The following is a 22,843-nucleotide window of genomic DNA, read 5'->3' as shown; positions in this document are numbered from 1 at the left end:
ACCGGCAGGCGGGAAGCCACAGAAGCTCTGGTTCTTCACACACAGCTGTGTCCAATGGTATTCAGAGGAAATTGAGTGGAAGGAAAAAGTGCAAAACAGCAGGGACAAGAGGATTTTCAATAAAAATCCATTTCATTGGGTTTGGATCAGAACTGGAAACAGACCTTCAGATCCAACACGAGCTCCAGCTGTCCCACCGCAGAACCAGAGACATCAGAACCGTCTCACCTGGGCCAGGGGAACCGGAACCTTAAGGTCTCAGAGTCTGGAGGAAGAGTGGACCAGAACCATTGGCTTCGTCCAGGACGGAGATGATTCCTCACTAATTTCTCCATCCAGACACAATAAACATCCAGATTCACATTTTAAGATTCAAATCTTTCCAAGAACGTTCAGCAATTAAAAAAGAGTGGCAGTTATTACAATTCAAAACCTTTCTGTTTCCGCGCTGCAGCTTGTCGGTGTAATCTGATGGTAGCTTCAGGCTACCTGGGATTCCTGAACACCTCGGCACACCGCGCTGCACAAACTCTGAGCCCAGGTATGGTGCTGTACAAGGCCAGGCTCACAGTTTAATGCCGAAACCTTTTTCATTTGCCTATAAAATATCTGAATTATCTGAGGAAGTAAAGCTGGATTTAGAAATATTTCTCTCTGCGTCTAATAAATCTAAATATTAGGCAAGTTTCATATTTTAAGCCGAGTCACTAAAATACATGAACTTTTCGACAATATTTTAGTTTATATAGATAAGCTAATATAGTTAGTTCCCGAAAGCAGCGCCGATCACGGAAAATCTCTGCAGTAAACATATTCTCCGACAGTCCGTGAATGCAGCACCAGCTGGCCCTCTGCGCAGAAACAATCATGGCGGACAAGGTGAGTGTTTGACGAACCTGCTGCCGCTTTTAAAACGCTTCACGCTGGAACCAGGAGGCCCGCCGGCGGTTAGGCAACATTTCATGGTTCAAAGGACAGAAACGGAGGCGGGAAACTTTAGAGACGAGTTCAACTTTCCTCTGATGCTCAAAATCTGAACATTAGCGTCGCTAGAACGAGTCAGAGTTTTTCACAATAAGTGTCTTTTATTAAGGGCTCTGATAAACAGGAAGTAATAAAATATGCTCTATTTATCTGATAATCAGAGGCTGTTTAATGTCATTTCTTACCATTTTAACTAATTTGATAACGGTTGTTAAAGGCTTGCTCTGATTGGCTCAGTCTGGCTCCATAATCATGAAATAAATGACGCTGATGAAACTCGGCTAAATGGACCCGACATGTTAATGTCTGCTTCACGGCCCGTGATGCAGTTCGGTTCCGTCAGCGTTGAGTACACCCTGCTCTGTTCTGGAGGTTCGTTTGGACCCGATTTAACTCCTGGTTTACCTGCAGAACAAGCCCACATCACCATCCCTCCACCACCCAGGCTGCAGGTGCTGCTCTGACATTATTGCTTTAAGAAAACAGAATCAGGATGAAAACTATAGCAGGGATAAAACGGTGCGAGTTACAGCAGGAGAGATGGAACCAGGCCAGAAGTGGCTGAAAATAAATTCAGTTCTGCAGAAACTCTGGATGTTCAAACGGGATTTAAAGACACTGGGGTCATTCTATGCATCTGTCCGCTCCAGAGCAGCAGCCAATCAGAACCGTCCTCATGAGGTCCAGGTTCTGCTCAGCAGCTGACGGTCCCGTTGGATTTGACCTCTGACCTCTTCAGTTCCTGTCATGTCTTCAGGTGTCCAGCAGCGTCATCCAGCCTTCGGCCAAACGCAGACGCCTCAACCCCGCCGCCATCGTCCCAGTCCCCGTCTACTCCAGCAGGGTAAGATGGTTCTGACCCGGTTCTGACCCGTTTCTGGCCTGTTTCTGACCCCAGATCGGATGGGTTGTGTCTGTGTGTCCAGGTGAGCAGCAGTCTGCAGCTGAAGCCCGCAGCATGCCTGCTTGGAGGGAGGGAGAGCTCAGGTAAGGCGCTGCAGCGGCGCTGCCGGCCACCAGGGGGCTCCACCTCTCTGACCGCCTGCTGTTTCCACTTCTGACCAGATGATGGCGGCGATGAGAGCCTGTGGGTGGAGTTTAACCCCCGGAGGCCCGCCTCCAGCACTGCGGTGGTGGAGCTCAGCGACTCCGAGGAGGAACCAGAACCTGGGCGGTTCCGATCCAAACCCACAGAGAACCAGCTGTGAGTCGGACAGCGGCCGGTTCTGCTCAGTCCGGACGCGCCGTCGCAAACGCAGCGTTGCTAACGTTTCTGTTTGTCCCAGAGGACACGCTGGCTGTCCGTCCCCACCGCCGCCTGAGAGCCCGGTCCAGAAGCAGTCCAGCAAGGCCCGGCGGAAGCTCAGGTGAGTCCGGTTCTGGTTCAGTTTGGTCCTGGTCGGTTCTGGTTCTGTCTCAGGCCGTCTGTCCTCTGTCCAGTGAGATCAACAAGAAGCTGCTAGCCGTCAGCGCCGTTCTGTCTCCGGAGCCTCTGGATCGGAGAACCGGTCGGCGCCGGAACCGTAGGAACCCAAGGTCCGACCCGAACGACGACAGTGATGATGTCGTCATCATGAGCCTGGCGGACGGGTCCGACTCGCCGCGGGAGATTCCACTGAAGATCCGCTGCCGGACTGACATCCACAAGGTTCTGGTGCTGCCGGTACGTTCAGAACCAAACAGGTCCAAAGCTGCTCTGTCCTCCAGAACCACGACTGGGTCACAGGCCGCTGGTGTGACCCAGGTCAGAACCTGGTCTGGATCAGAACCTGGTCCTGATCCACGGTGGTTCCTGGGTCGGTTCTGTGGAGGATAGTTTGGGTCCGACGGACCGGAAGCGTGACCCAGTTTGCGGTGGTTCTGTTCCAGTCGACCCGACTCAGCGAGGTGTTGGGCCGGCTGGCCGCCATCCTGGAAGTCCCGCCCCCTCGCCTGCTGCTGCTGAGGGAGGAGCTGGAGCTGCCAGCCGGCGCCACCGTGGGCCAGCTGGACCTCGGCATCGCAGACATCTTAGGTGAGTCACATGGACCGGACCGGGCCGGACCGGTACATAAACTGCTGGTGAGGGAAACAATCAAATTCTCTTCCGAAAGGCAAATAGATCAGTAATCGGATCAATAACAAAGGATTTTCTGTTTCAGGTTTAGAGTCGCTCAGTTGGTTTCTCAGTTTATTACTGATTTAATGAAATTTCATGAAAATGTTTCCGAGTTATTTTGTTAGTTTTTGAACAATAATCAGGAGTTGTTCCGATCGATCGGCCACCGATCATAATTGGCCGATTTCCGTGAAAAAGCGTACGATCGGTGATCGATCAGCGTCTCTTGTTGCCGATCACAAGTATCTGACTTCTCCGCCTGCGTTGCAGCTCGTCTCCTCTTTCCTTCTCGCTGCGCAGCAACAAGCGCTGAGCCACGCGGTGAGAAACCTGAAGGCCGAGCGAACGGGGACGTTGAATGACCTCGATGGCGAAGCTCGTCACAACGCATCGACACAACCAAGCTAATATGATATTTAAAAACCAAACACTTGATTAATTTGGCTGCATGGAGGCTCAACGCAGGAACCAAAGACGTCCGGATCCAGACAGCGCAGCTTCCAACACGGTCAGAAAGATGAACAATAACTGAAGTCTGGAGCTGCGGAGCGAGACGCCGGTTCTGCTCCGGCTGTTGGACCGCCGCTACTGGAGGTGACATTTCAGACGGAGCCGCTGAACCTCCAGACTGAACTGTCACAGCGAGCAGCAGCTGAGCTGCAGCAGGAACCTGAACCTGGTTTTATGTGGTCAAATATGTCTGTTACGTCTAAATTAGGTCCATTTATTGCAGATAATTTGTCTGTTTTGTCAGATAACAGAATCATTTCTACCTAAAGCGAAAAATTAACAGGCGATCGGCAGAGATCAGAGCATCTTTAACAATAACCTTAATCAGAACCTCCTGACCCGTACCAGAACCTCCTGACCAGAACCTCCTGACCCGTCTGTTTGCTGCCAGAATGCGTGGTGATGCCATCGGAGGAGCAGAGCTGCGTCAGCGTGAAGCTGCAGAGCAGAGACAGATCTTCCTCCCAGCTCTTCTTCGTCCACAGAGTTCGTACTCCTCTTCCTCATCTTCATCCTCTGTGCCGTAGCGTCCTGACAGTGTAGCGCCTCCTCTCCCCACCAGGAGGCGCCGCTGAGCTCCGTGTTCTCCCAGTACCTGTCGCGGCTCCCCGCCGGCGCCCGCAGGTCGGTCCAGTTCCACTTCGACGGCTCCAAGGTGGCGGGCAGCCAGACGGCGGCGCAGCTGGAGCTGGAGGACGGAGACATCATCGAAGTTTGGACCTGAAGCTTCGCCGCTGGCTCGGTTCTGTGGGGCTCGGAAACCATCAAACCCTCTGGAGTCCAGTTGGTTGGTCAACAGGTTCCGACTCCACAGCTGCTTTGTATTTGATTCTAAGGATAATATTGAAGTTACTGGACGGGTTCTGGTCTTTCTGCAGAACCACAAATTTACCAGATTGTGTTAATAAATAAAGATTAGAGAATGAAACATTTTCACTGAATATTATTTCATTCACTTCTTGTGCCTAAACTGTAGCTCCTCGGCTGTTGCCATGGTTACCAGGGCTGCTCTAGCTGGGGACATCCCGCTAATGGCTCATAGCAGAGCTAATTATTAGCTTAGCATTTTTGCTAACTTTAGAAACGTTTAGCTAGCTTAACTTCCCCTAAGTTAATTTTTCCAGGAAAATGTTCAAGCTTTAATTTTCTTGGCTGTTTTGTAAATTTTTAGTTGACTAAAGTTCAAAATCTGTCAAAGTTTTGGTTCATTCTTCAAATAAATGTTTATATTCATGCTCTTATTTTGAAGTGATTGTTTACGTTGCAGTTCCATTTCCTCTTTTTTTTCCAACAAACTTTAAGCCAGTACTAATTATACAATAAACAAAAGATTTTTACAGACGTAATGAACATGGTTGATAAATCCATGAAAAATTCACATGTAAGATTTTTCCAGCCTCTTTTCTCCTTGTGACGTGTCAACATGATTGAATTTAGCACTTTAGTATTAGCTTCTGCTAACTGCTATGATGTTGTCGCACTTCAGCGTTAGCATAGCTAACGTTTTTGATTAGCACTACTGGGTTAGCGGTAGCGCTGGTCTCTGCAGTTAGCCTGCTGCTTTTTATCCCTTTTCAAAAATGTAAGTTAAATTAAGACCTGGTTCCATTATTATTATTATTATTATTATTATTATTGCGTTGACCTGATATAATCTGAACATTGCTGGAGGCATATTCAGGATATTTAGCTGGTAACTTGTTCAGGCTGCAAAGTTAAATCTCTCAACAGCAACGATTCTGATTCATTCAGAAATTGACTTTTTTATTGTATTATTTATTTTGCCACGGTTGTACTTCTGAATCATTGTTTGCCAAAAGATGTAAATAAAATAATGGTAAATAAAATATTTTTTTATTTTTTGACGCACTACATCTTCCACGGCCATCCCATATTTAAATATTGAGTTTTTGCCAGCAGGCTGAATTGTTGACACATTTTAAAGTTGGAAATGTTTCATTTGGACCTGAGTAATGACTAGAATTGTAAATTAGCCATTTGGTATCGTTTCGTTTTATTTTTTCATTCTATAATTGAATTGAATTTGTGAGCAGCTGTTTTAATCACGGTACCGTCAGGATAAATGTTCGGGGAACTTTCCGGTCCATGAAACGTAACCAGTAAATGTGATAAATGTCAGTTTTGTGTTCCGCCGCGGTCACGTGACCCGCTGGTCATGTGAGCCTCAGAGCGGAAGTTAGCTCAGCTGGATGATGGCGGCGGAGAACAACTGACGGCAGAAAACTGTCCAGTTTTATCTCTGATTCCACTTTTCTTCGAACAGCTGGAGGAGTTTTAGCTGTAAGGTGACAACATGACTTTTAATTAATTTTTCTGACTTTCAGTGGGAATATTTTCAACCGGCAGCAGGAGACGGAGAGACAACTGTCCTGATTCATCCTCCCAGGTAAACACCGTCACCAGGTTGGGATGAGCTCTGGGGTTGGTTCATGTCTCCTTGTTTTTAGTTGATGTTTTTGAAGCCGAATTAAAAAGAAAACGTTTCAAAATGTTTCAAGTCCGCTTTTAGTCAATAAAAATAAACATTTAACTTCCTGCGAGGGAAAAATACTCAAATCTGGTGAAAATTTCTTAAAGTTTGGTGCGTCAGAAAACAGCAGATCTTCAGTAGAAATTCTGCTAAAATAGAAAACACATTGATTCTCTACAGAATCTTCCAGAACAAGTATTTCCCCTTTAGTCCCAGACGAGGATGGTGCTGCTGTGGCCAGAGGACGTCACTGTCTTGTCAGCAAATATGGAAATCTGCGTCTGGATTATTCCAGTTTCCAAACAGTCAACATGTCAAAGTTTCTGGAGCAGATTTAAAGCCCTGATAGAAAATCAGAACCTTCCTGTCTTCAGGGAGTTTGTGGAAGCTGGAACAGGCAGGATCTCCTCATTCACTGATGATCTTGTGATGTTGTCGCCTTGTCAGGCTTTTCTTCTGCTGCAGCTCTTCACTCTCTGATGTTTGAGAAATTCCAGTTTAGTTCCTCTTTCAGCAACAGATGAAGGTGAAACTGCTTCCTCCTCAGAGGTTCACTTTTCCATGTTGATTTCTGTTTTCGTTGTTCTTCACGAAAGGCGGACTGATCTCTGGATGTCGGACGCTCTGCCGTTTCCGTCTGGACCGAAACGTTGACACTGTCTCCTGGTGTTTTGGGGGAAAAGCCTCTAAAATGCTGAACCTGATGTTGCTCATCTGACTGAATTGGAGGAAATGTTGCAGCGTGGATGTGCATGCTTTGACTAGTCAGTGTTTGATCATCACGGTTTCACCCGTTAACAAGCCCGCCTGCTGTTTCCAGCTGATTTCTTCCTTCATGCGGCGACTCGTCAACTCGCTGCGGCTGTTTTAGTCTCAAGTTGCTGTCGGGTCAGAAAAGCCGTCTTCAGCTCGTCTTCCTGTTGGAAACCGGATTCATATTCACAGACGTCACACGACTGCTTACAGCATTTATCAGACTTTCTCTGTTGCGGGGCAACGGATCCGGAGATCTGACATTCAGCAGAACCGGTCCATGAAGGAGGTTCAGGAACAGAACCGACTGTTTTAAGTCTTAACTCTCCAGTTCTTTATTTTTTCAGTTGAGGAAGATTTTCTAAACTTAAAACATGTTAGAAACAGAAAAGCAGCAGATAGTGAGATGGGTTGTCTTCTCCTCATCCGCAGCATGTCTCTGGGTCAGCGCTCGTCCGACTCGGCGCCGCTCTTCTCCTCCGACAGCGAGGCCGAGGCGCCGGAGGAGGCGGGCGGGCGGCATGCGGGGGACGACGACGAGGAGGCCAGCGGTGTGTCAGGCGTCCGCGCGAAGCTCATCGTCTGCATCCTCTGCTACATCAACCTGCTCAACTACATGGACCGCTTCACCGTGGCAGGTAGGAGCCGCCTGCAGCCGCTCATTTCCTCCAGATTCAGCAGAAACCCTGACCTCTGACCCCTAACCCTTTAGGCTGAGGGCCAGAAATCAGGAAGCAGTCTGGATTTATTTCAGTGAATTTCATGTTGTTTCGGTTGAAGCAGGAAGAAGGTGGAGCTGCTGGTCATCACTGTCAGATCCTCAAAAACATTTTAGTCCAGAAGCTTTAACACTAAACCAGAGGAAAGCCTTGGAGGGGTCAAAGGTCAAACCCAAACCATCTGAAGTCCATCAGGCTTCAGAGAGGAAGATTATTCCCAGGAGGATAACATCTCAAAGAGTGGCCAACATTCCCAGTAGGGGTGGCCAATTCCCCCAGAATGCTAATAGTGGAGCTAATTTTAGCTTAGCACTTTTGCTAACTTTGAAAATATTTAGTGCACTTAGCTTCCCCTAAGTTAATTTCCTAGAAAAATTCTAAAGCAAGTTTTCTTGGCTGTTTTATAACCGTTCAGTTGAATAAAGTTCAACATCTGTGCTAAAGTTTTCATTATGCTCTTATTTTGAAGGGGATAAAGCCAGTTTCCTCTCCTTTCAGTCTCTTTTTTTCCCAGTTACTTTATTTAAAACCAGAAACAGACGAGAACAAACTAAAACCCACAGCAGGACGTAAACATACGGGCCTTATGGAAAATGTCAAAATTAAGAGGTTTCTTTCAGATGTGACTTGAATTGACGTTAGCGCTGTAGCGTTAGCTTCCTCTAAATATCGTGTCGTTGTAGCATTAGCTTGGAGTGAGTCATCAACACAACAATGAGTGGCATGTAGAGGACGGATCGTAGGTGAATGCAGTGGTTACGGGGACGTCCTGCCGATCTGACGTTGTGTTTTTATGTATTTATGTTTGTTTATCCGTTCTGGATCAGGTTCTTGTTGCTGTGCTGCAGTTTTTTGCTGCTGCTTCCTGGACAAATTTCTCCTGCGGGAGACGAATAATGATCTGACCTTGGCCTCCTCCTTCCAGGAGTTCTTCCGGACATCGAGAACTACTTCCAGATCGACGATGGAACGTCCGGCCTGTTGCAGACAGGTGAGACGGCTTTCCTGGTCCAGCACCACATTGATCCTGGTCGGGTTCTGGTCCAGATCCCCGGGTCGGTCCAGTAGCAGAAGGGATCTGGTTCTGTATTGGCTCCATGGACCTGAAACTGTTTCTTTCTTCAGTTTTTATCTGCAGCTACATGGTGCTGGCTCCTGTGTTTGGTTACCTTGGCGACAGGTACAACAGGAAGTACATCATGTGTGGAGGCATCGCCTTCTGGTCCGTGGTGACCCTGGCCAGCTCCTTCACCCCCCAGCAGGTGAGCGGCTCCAGAACCTGCTAGTCCCAGAACTGGTTCTGGTCTCTGACAGTGATTTTTGCGGCCGCAGCATTTCTGGGCCCTGCTGCTGACCCGAGGCCTGGTCGGCGTCGGCGAGGCCAGCTACTCCACCATCGCCCCCACCATCATCGCCGACCTCTACGTCAAGGAGAAGAGGACCAGCATGCTCTCTGTCTTCTACTTCGCTATCCCTGTGGGCAGGTCAGTCACCTGCAGCCTGACCTCTGACCAATCAGCTTTCATAGAAATTTGAGCTTTTTGAGGTCAATAATTCCTGAGTCTTGATGAAAAGTGGCAGATTGTTTAGTTTAAACTGGAACTTTTCATCATTATTTATTCCTAAAAGCTGTAAGTTAATTTAGTTTTATCGATTTGTTCTAGAAAAGGCTTTACAGTGATGAACATCATTCGCTCTGATCCATGTAAGCAACTTATAAAAACCTGATCAGGGCAGAAAATTCACATCAGAGCTGGTTTCATCTGCAGCACTGTGATTGGCCGGTCCTTTTGATGACATCACAGGTTCCTGGTCCAATCAGATGATTATTAGCAGCAGATGATCAGAGTCTTGATATTTTGGTGTGTGTGGTCTTCCTGTTGCCAGCGGCCTGGGCTACATCGTGGGGTCGCAGGTCAGCGCCTTGGCCCAGAACTGGCACTGGGCTCTGCGGGTGACCCCGGCGCTCGGCCTCATCGCCGTCCTGCTGCTGCTCTTCGTGGTCCGGGAGCCGAAGCGAGGCGCCGTGGAGGCACGGGCCGAGTTGCACCAGACCAGCTGGCTGACAGACCTGCGGGCACTCAGCAGGAAGTAGGTGACCTCAGGCGGAGGAGCGCCTCGCCGCTTGCCTCGCTGCTGACCGTCTGTTCTCTACGCAGCCGGAGCTTCGTCCTGTCCACTCTGGGTTTCACGGCTGTGGCGTTCGTGACGGGCTCCCTGGCGCTCTGGGCGCCGACCTTCCTGTTCAGAGCCGCCGTGTTCTCCGGGCAGAAGGCGCCGTGCGCGGACGAGGCCCACTGCGCCTCCTCAGAGAGGTGGCTCCTCCCCCTCGCCGTCCGCCGCCTCCAGGCCCGCAGCAATCCTGACCCTGTTTCCTCCTCCACAGCCTGATCTTCGGCATCATCACCGTCATCACCGGCGTGCTGGGCGTGTTCAGCGGCGTCCAGGTGAGTCGACGCCTCAGGAAGAAGACGCCCCGAGCCGACCCGTATGTGTGCGCCGCCGGTCTGCTGCTGTCGGCGCCGTTCCTCTACCTGGCCATCGTGTTCGCTCAGGGAAGCACCGCCGCCACATACGTGAGTTCAGAACACACACAGCGGGTTCTGGTTTTGGTCAGTTTGGTTGTTTCAATGGATTTAATGAATGTTTCAGTCAGTAATTATTGATCATTGATTATCAGTAATTATCAACGTCAGACAGTCAAAATCTGATCCTTGGTGTTTCAGACATTATAACCTCTTCCTCATCCTCTTCCTCAGGTCTTCATCTTCCTAGGAGAGACCTTCCTGTCCATGAACTGGGCCATCGTTGCCGACATCCTGCTGGTGAGAACCTTCGTCTCAGATATTTGCAGGTCCGATCAGGACCGCACTGAGGTTCTCCAGAACCTGTCGGTGACCCGGTTTCGTCCCGTCTCCCTGTGTTCAGTACGTCGTGGTTCCGACCCGCCGCTCCACGGCTGAAGCTCTGCAGATCGTCGTCTCTCACCTGCTGGGAGATGCTGGGAGTCCCTACATGATCGGAGTGGTGAGTCCTTCGGGACCGGACCGGGACCGCCTGTTTTGCAGTGGCCTAGTCAAAGCCTAACGTCGTCTCTCCCGTGCCGCAGCTCTCCGACTCTCTGAGGAGGTCCGACTCCTTCCTGTGGCGGTTCCGCTCCCTGCAGCTGTCTCTGCTGCTCTGCGCATTCGTCGCCGTGGTGGGCGGGGCTTTCTTCCTCGCCACCGCCCTCTTCGTGGAGGGCGACCGGACCCGGGCGGAGAGCCACGTCCCCGCAGGTGAGCCCCTGCCTTCTGCCTCCAGATACGCCCGACCGGAACCGGTACTGGACCTCCTGAGTGACAGATGTTTGTTGTGGTTCCAGCCGACGAGCCCATCGTGGTTCCGAAGAGCGGGCGGTCCGCTCGCGTGCCGGTGTCCAGTGTCCTGATCTGAAGCCCCGCCCCCTGCGCCTGATTGGCCCGTCCTCCAGAGCTGAGACGGAACCGGGGAGCGGTTCGGCTGACCCGTTTGGAGCGGCCTCCAGAACCATGTAGCTCTGTTTTATAACGTCAGTAATCTGGTGTGGAGCTTCTGATGAAGAAGTTCTGACCCGGTTCCGGATGTTTCTGGGTTTTATTATTTAAAATTTGCTTTTAATTCATGTTTGATTTTAGCCTGACTTTTGTTAAAAACAAAATAAAAGTTTATCTTTCAGCTTCTTGTGTTTTTATAGGGAACCAGCAGAAACATCAACTTTAACAGTTCAAAGAAAGAAAAAAGATTTGATTGATTTTCTCCTACAGAATGTTTTTTTTTTTTTACCCCTCCAGGGGGTATTTTGTGGCTCTAGTGCCCCTTATATGACAGTAGGCTGACAGGAAACGGGGAAGACATGCGGTAAATGTCGTCGGGTCCGGGAGTCGAACCTGTGACGGCCGCGTCGAGGACTGAAGGCCTCCAATTACGGGTCGCGCTAACCGCTACGCCACCACGGCACGCCCCTGCAGAATGTTTTTTATTAAGCTCATTTCTACCCGGTTCTGTTCTGTTCTGTCCTGGCCCGGCTGAGAGCTGTGCTGATGGTGCTGGTTCTGGTTGGGTTCTGCAGCAGCAGCAGCAGGTGCGGCGGCGCTGCTTCCTGTGTCGTGTGGTTTCCTGTCTGTAGGTGGAGGATGTTCAGGCGGTTGCTGCAGCCGCCGCAGCTGATTGGTCGAGGCGTCTGTGTGAAGTCGTCACTCGACGCTGCAGAGGAGCCGCTGCGGCACAACGGCTGGTCGGCCCACTCAGCCTCGCCCAGCGCCGCCCGGCCGTGACTCAGACCCGCAGAGGATTCGGACGCCGGCGTCGGGCGCCGCCGACGCCACGCGACTCAGTGAGACGGCAGACATCTTGGAAGATGGTGGCTCTCTGGCTGCAGTAGCTGATCTGGATCTTCGGCGCCGAGTCTCTGGGCTGCAGGTGGGTTCCTCCTGGCGGCTCCCTCAGTACCACTCCACCTCCGCCGCACTCCGAGCGCTTCGGTTCTGATCGCTGCGTGAGCAGAACTACCGACCCGTTCTGGTTCGTCACGTTCCGGTTTCCTGTTCTGATCCGCTGCCGACTGCAGCAGGAAGGCGGCGCCGCTCTGATGCCGCCTTCCTGCTGCAGGGAGAAGAACGGCATCAGAACCGGGACGGGCCCGTTCTGACCCGGAGGTCTGTTCCAAAGCTGTTCGGTGGAAAGGTACCAAACTCCAACTTCAGAAGTGGCTCTCTGTGACCTGGCCTGCTTCTGGCCGGTTCCATGTTCTGACCCGGTTCTGGTTGGTTCTAGGTTCTGACCAGTTCCAGGTTCTGGCACAATTCTGACCCGGTTCTGGTTGGAAGGTAGGCTGACTTCTTGCAGTCGGTTCTGACCCGGTTGTGGAACTGGCAGGAAGTCGGTGACTGCTTCACGCGTTGCTTTTTTTTTCAGCGCCTTCTGATCGCTTCTGGTTCCGAGCGGTTCTGGTTCCGATCGGTTCTGGTTCTGTGTTTTCAGGATCATCTTGGGAAATGTTAAAATGTTCGATGAGTGAAAACAGAATCATGAGAATCGGATCCGTTTCAATATTCATTTTTGATTCCTGTTTGAACCCAAAGTAATATATTTGGTTCTGGTCCGGTCCGGTCCATCACAGACTACACCGCAGCCGAGGATATGCAGAGAAAGTTGAGTGGAAGGAAAAAGTGTGAGAAATATCTGCACCAGGAAAACTGGAGCAGATTGTGGGAGACTTCCTAGGTTTGGACCACAGCTGCAACCAGAACCAGAACCAGAGGAGTCACCACACAGACGGATCCAGGACTTGGACTATACCACCGCAGTCCTGAACCAGAGACAAGTTCTGACAGCAGGTCTCGTCCAGAACTAGCCGGGGTTCTGGTTCTGTTGGGTTAGTGTTGGATTGTCTTTCCTCTCATTTCTTCAGATTTTCTTCCAGATCAATGTTTTGCTTCGGACCTTAAAAATCTGGATTTCTGGGTCGCTTCAGAACTTTTTGGACCAACTGACGTAATGTGTGTCGGGTCCCATTTGGTTCTGGTTCTGGAGAATCTGTTCCCCTGTTTGGATTTTTTTGGTTCAGATTTCTGGACGTTGTTTGGGTTTAACTCGCAGATCTGAGTCGGGTCAGTTTGGACCCGTCCAGTACATGTTCTACCTGTTGGTTCTGCTCCAGAACCAGGAGGTTTCAGAATGGGTCTGGGTGGTTCTGGTTCTGGAAGTTTTCTGGACTTTGGGCCGTATTTTAGATCCATATTGTCTTATATCCTGGAATATTTATTTCTGGGCTTTTGGTTCTGGACGGGTTCGAGGGGTTCCAGACCCCCAGTCTGGGCCTGGGTTTTGGTTCTGGACGGGTTCGGTCTTGATGTTTAATGGTTTTGTTAAATCCTCCTTCAGTTGGGTCAGAAATGGATCCTGGACGTTTTGTGTTGAATCAGTTTGGACTAAGGTTCTGGTCGGACCCGCTCTGGCGCTGAACATCAGAACATTTTTAGCTGCACTGAAATATTCCGGACCTCGTCTTCGACACGGCCGCCTGCAGCTCTGTGGTGTACATGGACTCATCAGAACCGGTTCTGTTTGGCTGCAGGTCCAGTCCAAGCTTCAACGGGAAGACGTTGGGAGCCTCCGGCCCGGCCCGGCCCGGCGCTGGAAGCCGGTTCTGTGTTTTTGCTCAGGATGTCGTGCTGCAGCTCAGCGAACGGTTTGATCTCGGCTTCCTGCCTCGCTTCCTTCCTGACCCGGTTCTGTCGGCCTGTTGGTTTCTGGGTTCAACATGGCTGCCGCTCCAAACGATGCCATGGTGACATCGGTTCTGACTGTCTGCTGAGTTCGGACTCGCTGGTTCTGAAACAGAGAGAAAATGATCAGATCCGTACGGCCGCCACGACGGCCACATTGGGTTCTTACTCAAGGAAACATGCGGTTCTGATCCGGTTAACGATGCGATTCTGCTGTGACCCAAAGGACTGAAAGCGGAAAGCTGCTGGTTCTGTTGCTGGAACTGGACCATCCTTGCTCCATGGTTCTGATGGAGAGTCAGGTGGTTCTGGTTCTGCACCGGTCTGGAGTCCAGATTTGGTACTCTACAGATTGAACCGGATCAGAACTTCCTGTTTGTTATTTTTACTGGACTTTGTTTCACGTGGTTCCGAGTGACTTTTAATTCTGAAGGTTTACGGATTTAAAATTTTATTTTAAACTGGTTTCTAAACTGGTTATAGGCTGCAGGTGAACTGGACTTTTTCCAGTTTACTTTTCTCAGTCGGTTCTGGATTTGGACATAAATCAGTTTTAATTCAGTGTAATTAGTTTTTGAATTTTTCTTCTTGTTGGTTTTGGACTTTGGTTCCTGAAGTTTTGCTTTTGGTGGCTGAACTGGTTTTCCTGGCCGTGTAACTGGTTCCACTGCTGCTGGGAAGTTGACATTTTGGGACCAGTTGGGTTTTTGGTCGCTGCTCTAATCAAAGCTTTGGATTTAAATGCAGTTCAGTGTGAACCTGGTTCCAACCCCACCAGGCTCGGTTCTGACTGTTTTTTGGATCTTGGTTCTGAGTTAATTTAAAGCTGGCTCTGTTGGGTTTGTCTGGTTAGAAACTCTGCTCTGGTTCTGCTGGGATTATTTGTTCTGGACCAGCTTCTTGCTGACGTCTGAAGGGAAACGTCTGTCGATCAGATCAGAAACATCCGGAGCGACGGCCTGGAGAATCCAAACCTGGAATATTCTGGCATCTTTACTGGGTTTGAACTGATTGGCAGCCATGTTTCCAGACCCAACTGGTTTGTGACCAGAACTGAACTGGGTTCAGCCTGAGGCGTTTTCCAGTTTCAGCGACCGCCTGACCTGCTCTGCTGTCCAGCAGCTCAGCTGGAGGAACGGAAACGCCTGCTGTTCACACCGTCCTTCCTCTACAGCAGTGGTTCTTAACCCTGTTTAACCGAACCCACCAGTTTCATATGCACATTCACCGAACCCTTCTGTAGTGAGAAATCACATATGATTTTTTTCCAAATTCAAGACATAGGAATATACAGTATATATATGTTTTTTTTACTGGTACACAAAATGAACCGTGCATGAACATCACCTTGATCAAAGAACAAAACCAACACAACTCACAACAAATGACATTCCTGTAAATCAGTGTGACTTCTGCTGTTGTTTTTGAGAGACCAGTTCAGATATGCGTGGCTTCACCTTGGCAGGTGCTACTCTCATGTCATTTTCACAGCAAAGTCTGTTCCTTTTCTTTGTTTTTATGTCCAGCATCCTGGAAAAGGATTGTTTGCAGAGATATGTTGTAACAAATGGTATAAAAAATTCCAGGGCTTTCTTAGCAATAATTGGGTACTTTTCCAACTGCGGACACCAAAACGTTGAGAGTGTTGTTGTTCTGAAGAGTTGCTGTTGAACCTGGCTCTGCTGAATTTCAATGATTTTGTCGAGGTATTCATAATTGACATCTGCTGTCTCAACAGCAAACGTGAACAGCTGTCTCACCCATGCTGGATATGATTCTCTTGTAGGGAAATATCCGTCGAAAGACTTTGCAAGCTCATCTAAGTGCGTGGCAATTGTTTGCTTCAGTTCCATGGATACAGAAATGTCTCTGATTCCAGACACATCTTCGATCTTACTTACATAGACGTCCAGAAGGGGAAAGTTTGCGAAGTTATTGTTCTCTGTTCGTCGTTTCCATAACGGTAGTTTTTTTTGAAAAGCTTTCAGGTTTTCTTCTGCTTCCATGATGTTGACTCCACCACCATGCATCTGCTGATTGAGATGATTTAGAGCTGCGAATACATCAGCCATGTACGCTAAAATGAGAATGAACTCAGGATTTTTGAAGCAATCTGCATGACAATGTTGGTGCTCTTGCAAAAACAGGGCTAATTCCACACGCATGGCAAAAACACGATTTAGCACCTGTCCCCGGGATAGCCACCGAACATTAGAATGGTACAGGAGTACCTCGAATTCAGAGCCCATTTCTTTACACAACTCACTGAAGATGCGTTGCCTCAGAGCACTATTTTGCACATAGTTCACACATTCCACTACAGTTTTTAATACTTCTGCCATTTTTGGAGGCAAGTTTTTGTTTCCAACGCATGCCTGTGCAGAACACAATGCGTAACAATGATGTGTGGTGCATCGGCTTTAACTAGCGCACCAAAACCAGACTTTCTTCCCAGCATGACTGGAGCTCCATCCGTACAAACTGCAGAAACCATATCCCATGAAAGATTGTTGTCTCTGAGGAAGTCATCCACAAGCTTCTTCACATCGGCTGGCTTAGTTGTTGTAAGAGGCTTACAAAATAAAAACTCTTCTTTTATGATGTTGTCTTTCACATAGCGCACGAAAACAGCAAGCTGGCTTAGATTAGAAACGTCTGTGGTCTCGTCGAGTTGAAGGCTGAATTTTGCCGGACTTGAAATTAGATCTGCGACTACTTGAGCCAACATGTCTTTACTCATGCACTCTATTCTGTCACTGATGGTGTCATTTGAAAGAGGAATTTGGGATAATTTACCTTCGGCCGCTGTTCCGAGTATCAGATTCGCCATCTTTAACGCCGCTGGTTTTATGAGTGTTTCACCGATGGTGTGCGGCTTGCCCTGCTTTGCGATCAGGTAAGCAACTTCGTACGATGCGGTGAGGATCGGTTTGTTCATGGGTACAAATCCAAGAGCAGGCAGAGTGGCCCTTTCATCGAATCTGGCTTTTCACCTTGAATTCAGCGAGCGTTGTGTTCTTGTATTCCTCATCTCCATGCAGCTTCAAGAAGTGTTCCTTCAGTTTTGCCGGTGCGAGACTAGAGTTGCTCAACTTGACATTGCAAATCATGCAGATAGGACGCTGACTCCCATCACGTTCCGTGATACATGTGAATCCATGTTGTACATATTCATCCGACCACTTTCATTTTTTGCTTGACATAGTTAGTATGGATTAAAACATTAAGAAAGAAACCACACGGTGACTACTGAGCACGCTAAATTCCCCGCAGTACTGATTGGCCAACTAATGTAACGTGATCACCTGCAGCAAGTGATGACCAAGCGGGGCGTGTCATGACGAATTTACATAATTGATCAAATTGATGTTACAAAAATATTCGTGGCGGAGGCTCCGCCGAACCCCAGAGACCGACTCACCGAACCCCTAGGGTTCGATCAAACCCCGGTTAAGAACCACTGCTCTACAGGAAATGTTCTGACCTGGTTCAGTTCCGCTCCACTTCAGACCCACTGAACAGGTTTTTAACTTACTGAGCGATTTAACAATTGGATTGAATTTCCATGAAATAAAGAGAAACCGATGGAAGACACTGGATCACCAGACCAAAGGAGCAAAACCCTTTGGACGGGTCCGGTTGGGTCAGAACCCTTTGGTCCGGAGTAAATGGCTGTACAAGGTGTCGGCCTTTTCAGCTCTTCATGCCGCGCTTGAAAAGTCAGGAGGTGTTGTCCAATCAGAGCATCTCATAGCAGCCAATCAGAGGAACGTTTAGTTTCTGATGGGACAGAAATGAAAACCAAATCAAGTTCAAGGTTCATTTTTAACTGATCTGGGTTCAGCCTCTCTGGTTCTGGTCTACCTGTTCAGCCTCTCTGGTTCTGGTCTACCTGTTCAGCCTCTCTGGTTCTGGTCTACCTGTTCGGTCTCCTGGTTCTGGTCTACCTGTTCGGTCTCCTGGTTCTGGTCTACCTGTTCAGCCGGTCTCCTGGTTGCGTTTCGTCCTCAGATGAACGATGGACGTCTCCTGGCTGTCTCTGCTCATGATGGCCGCCGCCGTCGCTGCCTCCGTCCTGCTGGCCGCCGTCTGCTTGGACTGCGGCAACAAAAGTCCTCTGGGTGAGACGAAGCGCCGCCTCGCACATTAAGACGTGGCAGAGATTACTTCCTGTGGTTTTACAGTCGGACCTCTGAAACCGCGCCGACACCAGAACTGTGTGATGTTTGACGTGTCGTTTTGTGTCTGCAGCCTCCATCAGCCAGACGGCGGCATCAGAGGAATACGTCCCGTAAGTCTCCTGTCTTCTGACCCGTTTGGTTGCAGTCCAGAAACACCATCAGCTCATCCACCTTAATGCTTTAATGGCAGCTCCACATGAATGACACACTGGCTGCTTTTCATGCCGCTGACTGTAAATGTTTCCACTTTTTAGCTTGAAAACTTTTCTTTCCACTAACAACTCAACATTTCTCCATTCACTGCGTTTGTCCCTCCATCCGTTTTCCTGCTAGCTGATTGATCAGTGTCCTTCTGCCACTCTTCCTCTTCCTCATCGTAAATCCACGTTAGTTTTTCTGCTTGTTTCCTCCAACTAGCAGATCAGTGATGTTTCCATCATCAACCTGCTAGAAACATTGACTGAAATGGTTTCCTGGCTTTGCTAACCTACTTTAGCGGTTAGCTTAGCATACCTTAACATTTAGCTTAGCGTACTTTAACAGGTAGCTTAACGTACCTTTCCAGCTATAACTCATAAATTCCCCCATAACGACAGCCGGATGAACAATTCAGAGTCATGAACTGTTTTTTCTTGAAAACTGATCAATTTTTGCTGCTTCAGATTTGATGCTTTTGTCGACAATTAAATGAATTGTTTCCATTTAATGACTGAATGAGTTTTAATTACCTGGAAAAAACAGAAACAAAAACAAAAATCTCTTTTCTTTCTGTCAGAAGTTCTGGATTCATCGTTGTACATCCATGTGAGTCTAAAACATCCATCCATCATCCAACCATCATCCATCCATCCAACCATCATCTATCCTAATAATGATGTTTTCTCTCTGGTCGGTCCAGTTGCCGGTCAGGCCCGGTTGGACCAGAACCTGGTCCACTCTCCCCCCACCCTGAAGCCTCAGTGAGTGTCTTCTCTTTAAACCAGATCAGAGTTTAGTTTGGATTAACACGCCAACAGTCAGTCAGAATGTTTCTGGTTTCCTCAAATGAAAAGGGAGGCCCTTCACATTAAAAGCCTTTATTTCTGTTTTTTAAATCTGTTTTTGTTTCTTTCAGCCCGATCCCTGCTGGTCGCGGTTCTGGCCAGCCACTCCGGCCCTACACACCGACAGAAACCGGTGGGTTGGTTCTTCATCAGGAACCGTTTCTCTTCCTGTGGGCGTTTCTCAGCTGATGTTTTCCTTCCACAGAGAGCAACCCGAGTTACGAGAACCCGGCCCCGGGTAAGAGCCGCCATCTTTCCTCTGAGCCAGATTAGAGATGAAGCCGAGCGGCGGCGGATGTTCTTTATCTGTTCATCTGCAGACCACAGCAGGCACGAGTCTTCATGAGAGCGATGGAAACGCTCTTAAAGAACACAGCCCACTTTCTAACCCTCCTCAGTCTAAACTGAGTTAAAACTCAATTAGCTTCAGTTTAAAGCCACAATCTGGATCTTGTTCCTAGTCAGATGGAGGAAACTAACTGGGACGACTAGGAGCTAGTGAGATGCACCTGCTTATCTTGGCACTGGGACCTGGTTTGAATCTGTCATCTGGCTTAGAGACTCGTTTGGGTTAATGATGCCTGTTATTTGGACGGGACTTGGACTGAGTGAGGGACTAGTCAGGTGAGGAAACGGGTCGTTTTGATGTACAGAACATGAGAATCTTTTTCATCTTTTTCCACAGAAACGGATTTTCCCGACAGCGACGCTGAAGGCAACGGATACATGTAGGTCCAATCCGATCCAAATCCTGCTGGTCCAGTCCAGTTCCCTCCAGAATCTGACCAGATCCCCTTTTTCTCTGATTTCTGCAGAGAGGTCCTTCCTGAAACCGAGCCGAGCCGAGCCTCCACTCCCAGTTTAGGTACTGGAAACTCTTCAGACCAGAGTTCTGATCCAAATGGACCTGGCTCCATTTTATTTTGTTTCGTGAAACAGAGACCAATGTTTTGACCGTTAGCTGGAACCAGGGATGTTTCTGGAGGAGAAAAATGTTTATGGGTCACTCAGACATTTCACCAGCCAGTTTTTCTTTGTGTGTAACATTTTTACTTCAATCCAACCCTCACCAGTACCAGCTCAATATGGTTCTTAACTCTAAGAAAACCAATTAACTACAGATTAATTTACATAAAGTGTGGACACCCCGACACAGGGTGGAGCAAGAAGTTCACTTTAAGTAATTACAAACAACAAACTTAACTCAACGCTAACTTTCTACAATCGTTTCCTATGTTGAACATTTCCACATTTTGGCTACGACTTCCCAGATAGTATCTAGTGAAGATGTCTCTAGTGTTTTATTGTAAGTATTGAGTAATTTAAGTAATTCTATTAATAGCTGTTTTTTAAGGGCCGCCATCATGTGTTATCTAACTACCTGCTAGCTTGCCTGTAGCTTCCCGCTCCTGACTCCCGTTCACACACACCTGCCCTCCCTCACACACACCTGCCGCCTGCCAGCTTGAAGCGCTGCCTCTTCATGAACATTTCCTTCCTACCGGGTTGCAGCAGATAATCAGTCTGTTCTTGGTCACGTCTCTCTCATCACCCTTCGACAGCAACAAATCCCCCGAGTCGCTAATTCTCCTGAATCTGCTCCAGCGGTCAGACTTCGTGTAGTAAACATATCGGTACATTTTTCTGGATGGACTCAGGTGCTGTTAGTTTTTGTTCCCGCGGGTTTTCTTGACCCGCCGCGTCACATATCCGCTCGTTTCTCTCTAACTCAGGTTAGCCAATGGCGCCATTTGTAATTTCAGACGAGAGGGGCGGGGAAAGCTGGCCAAGGAGGGATTTCATTGGATAAGCCCAATGTCCTTCGATAAAATCAACCAATGGGCTGTCGTGGTCTAGAAAAATTACATTTGATATATTTTGTTAAATTACGAGAGCCCGAGGCTACGGAACCGTATTGCTATCACGGAGGGGGGAAATAAATGCGCTATCACGTTATAACTTATCTTTTTTAAATCTAATAATATGAATATGTTGTATAAACGTGATAATCATCTTGTTTAAACTTGATAGTTCCATCTCCAGCAGGTGGCGGCAGTGTGCTTTTCGTGCAGGCATAAAGAAGGCTAGCACAGTGGCTAACAGGAGTTGGTCTAGTTTTCCTTCATGCTCGGTCTAAACATGGAGAGATGATGATACTGGATATGTTTTTGGCTCAGCCAAGTGTTTGTTAGCATGTTCAGTCGCTGGCGGTTAGCCTGTCTGTTAGCATGTTTAGTTACTGGCAGTTAGCCTGTCTGTTAGCATGTTCAGTTACTGGCAGTTAGCCTGTCTGTTAGCATGTTCAGTCACTGGCGGTTTGCCTGTCTGTTAGCATGTTCAGTCACTGGCGGTTAGCCTGTCTGTTAGCATGTTCAGTCGCTGGCGGTTAGCCTGCCTGTTGGCATGTTCAGTCGCTGGCGGTTAGCCTGCCTGTTAGCATGTTCAGTTACTGGCGGTTAGCCTGTCTGTTAGCATGTTCAGTCACTGGCGGTTAGCCTGTCTGTTAGCATGTTCAGTCGCTGGCGGCTAGCCTGTCTGTTAGCATGTTCAGTTACTGGCGGTTAGCCTGTCTGTTAGCATGTTCAGTCACTGGCGGTTAGCCTGCCTGTTAGCATGTTCAGTCGCTGGTGGTTAGCATGTCTGGTTTCTCTCCACAGATAGTGCCGACTACGTCAACCTTGGTAAGTTTCTGTTTGCAGCTCAAAGAATAAAAAGTTCCTGGTTCTTTTTTCTCTTTGCTTTTAGTTTCTTCTCTTGTTTCAGAAGATGAAAATAAAAAACAAGCTTTGGAACCGGAACCAGAGCCAGACCAGGACTCGGACTCAGACTCGGACTCAGAATCTGATCACAGTAAGTCTACGTGTGCCGATCTGGCGCTGATTGGACGGTCTCACCTCAGCAGAACGTTCTGGGTTCGGTTCTGATGATCCATCAGTTCTTCTCTGTTTTCTTCCTCCAGACTACGAGAACGTGAAGTCAGGTGAGTCAAACACCTGGCCTCTCTACTGGACCGTTCCGGACGGGACAGAAACCCAGAAACCTTTTTTCTAGAACCTGTACTCAGAACTGGGTTCTGAAGTTTGCCTTCCTGCTTTTCTAGCAAACGGATCTCCTGCAGCCTCGACGCCGGACGAAGACGATGAGAACTACGTGAACGTGTAGGTGGAGGAACTCACCTGCCAGGTAAACCTCCACCTGGGGAGCCGGAGCCAACCCAGTCTACTTCCTGCTTTCAGATGATCTGGTTGGCCCAGCAGGAGGACCGGTTCTGACAGCTCTTCATCCTCATCTTCATCAGAACCAGGATCCTCCAGCCTCCTTTTACACTGCTGTTTCACCTCTTAGCTTGATTTCTGTAAACTTTGACTAGACCTCTAGACTGACTTGAGCGGCTAATTTAAGGCTAAATAATCTGACTGACGGGGAGCTAAAGATGAGGGTGATGGACTGAGGCCCTTCCAGCCTCTGGGACGGTTTGACTGATGTGAAGCCAATAAAAGTGTTTCTATTAATGAGAAGGGTAGAACAACTTTTTAATATATTTTAATTCAAATAAAAGTAGAAAGGGATTTTTTTGATTTGGAAGTTTTCTATTTTCCAACCATCAAACAAACTTCTTGGTTTGAATCTGCCAAGAATATGAACAGTAAGAACGAAAAATGCTCCAATGAGGAGGAGGAGGAAATATGAACGTCTCAAGTTTCTGTGGGAATATTGAAGCTCCAGAACCGGAACACAATTTTGATCATCCAAGATTTTCTCCAGCTCTTGGATGATCCAGCGGCTTCAGAAACAAATCGGGTCAATTATCCAATC

The 22,843-nt window shown here is 48.4% G+C and overlaps 4 protein-coding genes across 6 annotated transcripts; all 4 read left to right on the top strand.

The window, feature by feature from the left end:
- The first annotated feature begins 812 nt into the window (after positions 1–812).
- Positions 813–3,446, top strand: nfatc2ip (nuclear factor of activated T cells 2 interacting protein). Its single transcript, XM_023349013.1, has 7 exons — positions 813–879; positions 1,742–1,828; positions 1,911–1,971; positions 2,050–2,188; positions 2,271–2,351; positions 2,425–2,647; positions 2,854–3,446. Exons 1-7 carry the CDS (start codon positions 832–834, stop codon positions 3,091–3,093), a joined length of 879 nt encoding a protein of 292 aa, XP_023204781.1. The 5' UTR covers positions 813–831; the 3' UTR covers positions 3,094–3,446.
- On the top strand, positions 2,980–11,216 carry spns1 (sphingolipid transporter 1 (putative)). Its single transcript, XM_014474342.2, has 13 exons — positions 2,980–2,998; positions 5,938–5,999; positions 7,269–7,474; positions 8,481–8,546; positions 8,681–8,817; positions 8,888–9,039; positions 9,443–9,646; positions 9,715–9,870; positions 9,942–10,131; positions 10,315–10,380; positions 10,484–10,582; positions 10,665–10,833; positions 10,920–11,216. The coding sequence occupies exons 3-13, from the start codon at positions 7,270–7,272 to the stop codon at positions 10,988–10,990; spliced, it is 1,515 nt and encodes a 504-aa protein (XP_014329828.1). The 5' UTR covers positions 2,980–2,998; positions 5,938–5,999; position 7,269; the 3' UTR covers positions 10,991–11,216.
- Positions 3,441–4,411, top strand: LOC111611643 (small ubiquitin-related modifier 2-A-like). The gene is made up of 2 exons (XM_023349014.1): positions 3,441–4,078; positions 4,155–4,411. Exons 1-2 carry the CDS (start codon positions 3,995–3,997, stop codon positions 4,314–4,316), a joined length of 246 nt encoding a protein of 81 aa, XP_023204782.1. The 5' UTR covers positions 3,441–3,994; the 3' UTR covers positions 4,317–4,411.
- Positions 11,217–11,515: 299 nt separating the features above from the next.
- LOC102231209 (clumping factor B-like) lies at positions 11,516–22,545 on the top strand. Of its 3 annotated transcripts, none has more exons than XM_023349020.1 (14): positions 11,516–11,995; positions 17,815–17,924; positions 18,055–18,094; positions 18,763–18,788; positions 18,883–18,943; positions 19,099–19,160; positions 19,233–19,265; positions 19,713–19,755; positions 19,843–19,892; positions 21,685–21,708; positions 21,791–21,877; positions 21,987–22,007; positions 22,128–22,185; positions 22,264–22,545. In XM_023349020.1, exons 2-14 carry the CDS (start codon positions 17,822–17,824, stop codon positions 22,265–22,267), a joined length of 612 nt encoding a protein of 203 aa, XP_023204788.1. In that variant the 5' UTR covers positions 11,516–11,995; positions 17,815–17,821; the 3' UTR covers positions 22,268–22,545. The 3 variants fall into 3 exon arrangements, with proteins under 3 accessions (XP_023204788.1, XP_023204787.1, XP_023204785.1); XM_023349019.1 differs by having other exon boundaries at positions 18,760–18,788; positions 21,794–21,877; XM_023349017.1 differs by having other exon boundaries at positions 18,760–18,788.
- Positions 22,546–22,843: the final 298 nt, after the last annotated feature.

The sequence above is a fragment of the Xiphophorus maculatus genome, chromosome 16 (genome assembly GCF_002775205.1).
Source record: "Xiphophorus maculatus strain JP 163 A chromosome 16, X_maculatus-5.0-male, whole genome shotgun sequence".
In the NCBI taxonomy this organism is placed as follows: Eukaryota; Metazoa; Chordata; class Actinopteri; order Cyprinodontiformes; family Poeciliidae; genus Xiphophorus; species Xiphophorus maculatus.
Note: the sequence above shows the minus strand (reverse complement) of the source record. Positions and strands in the feature narration are given on the sequence as shown.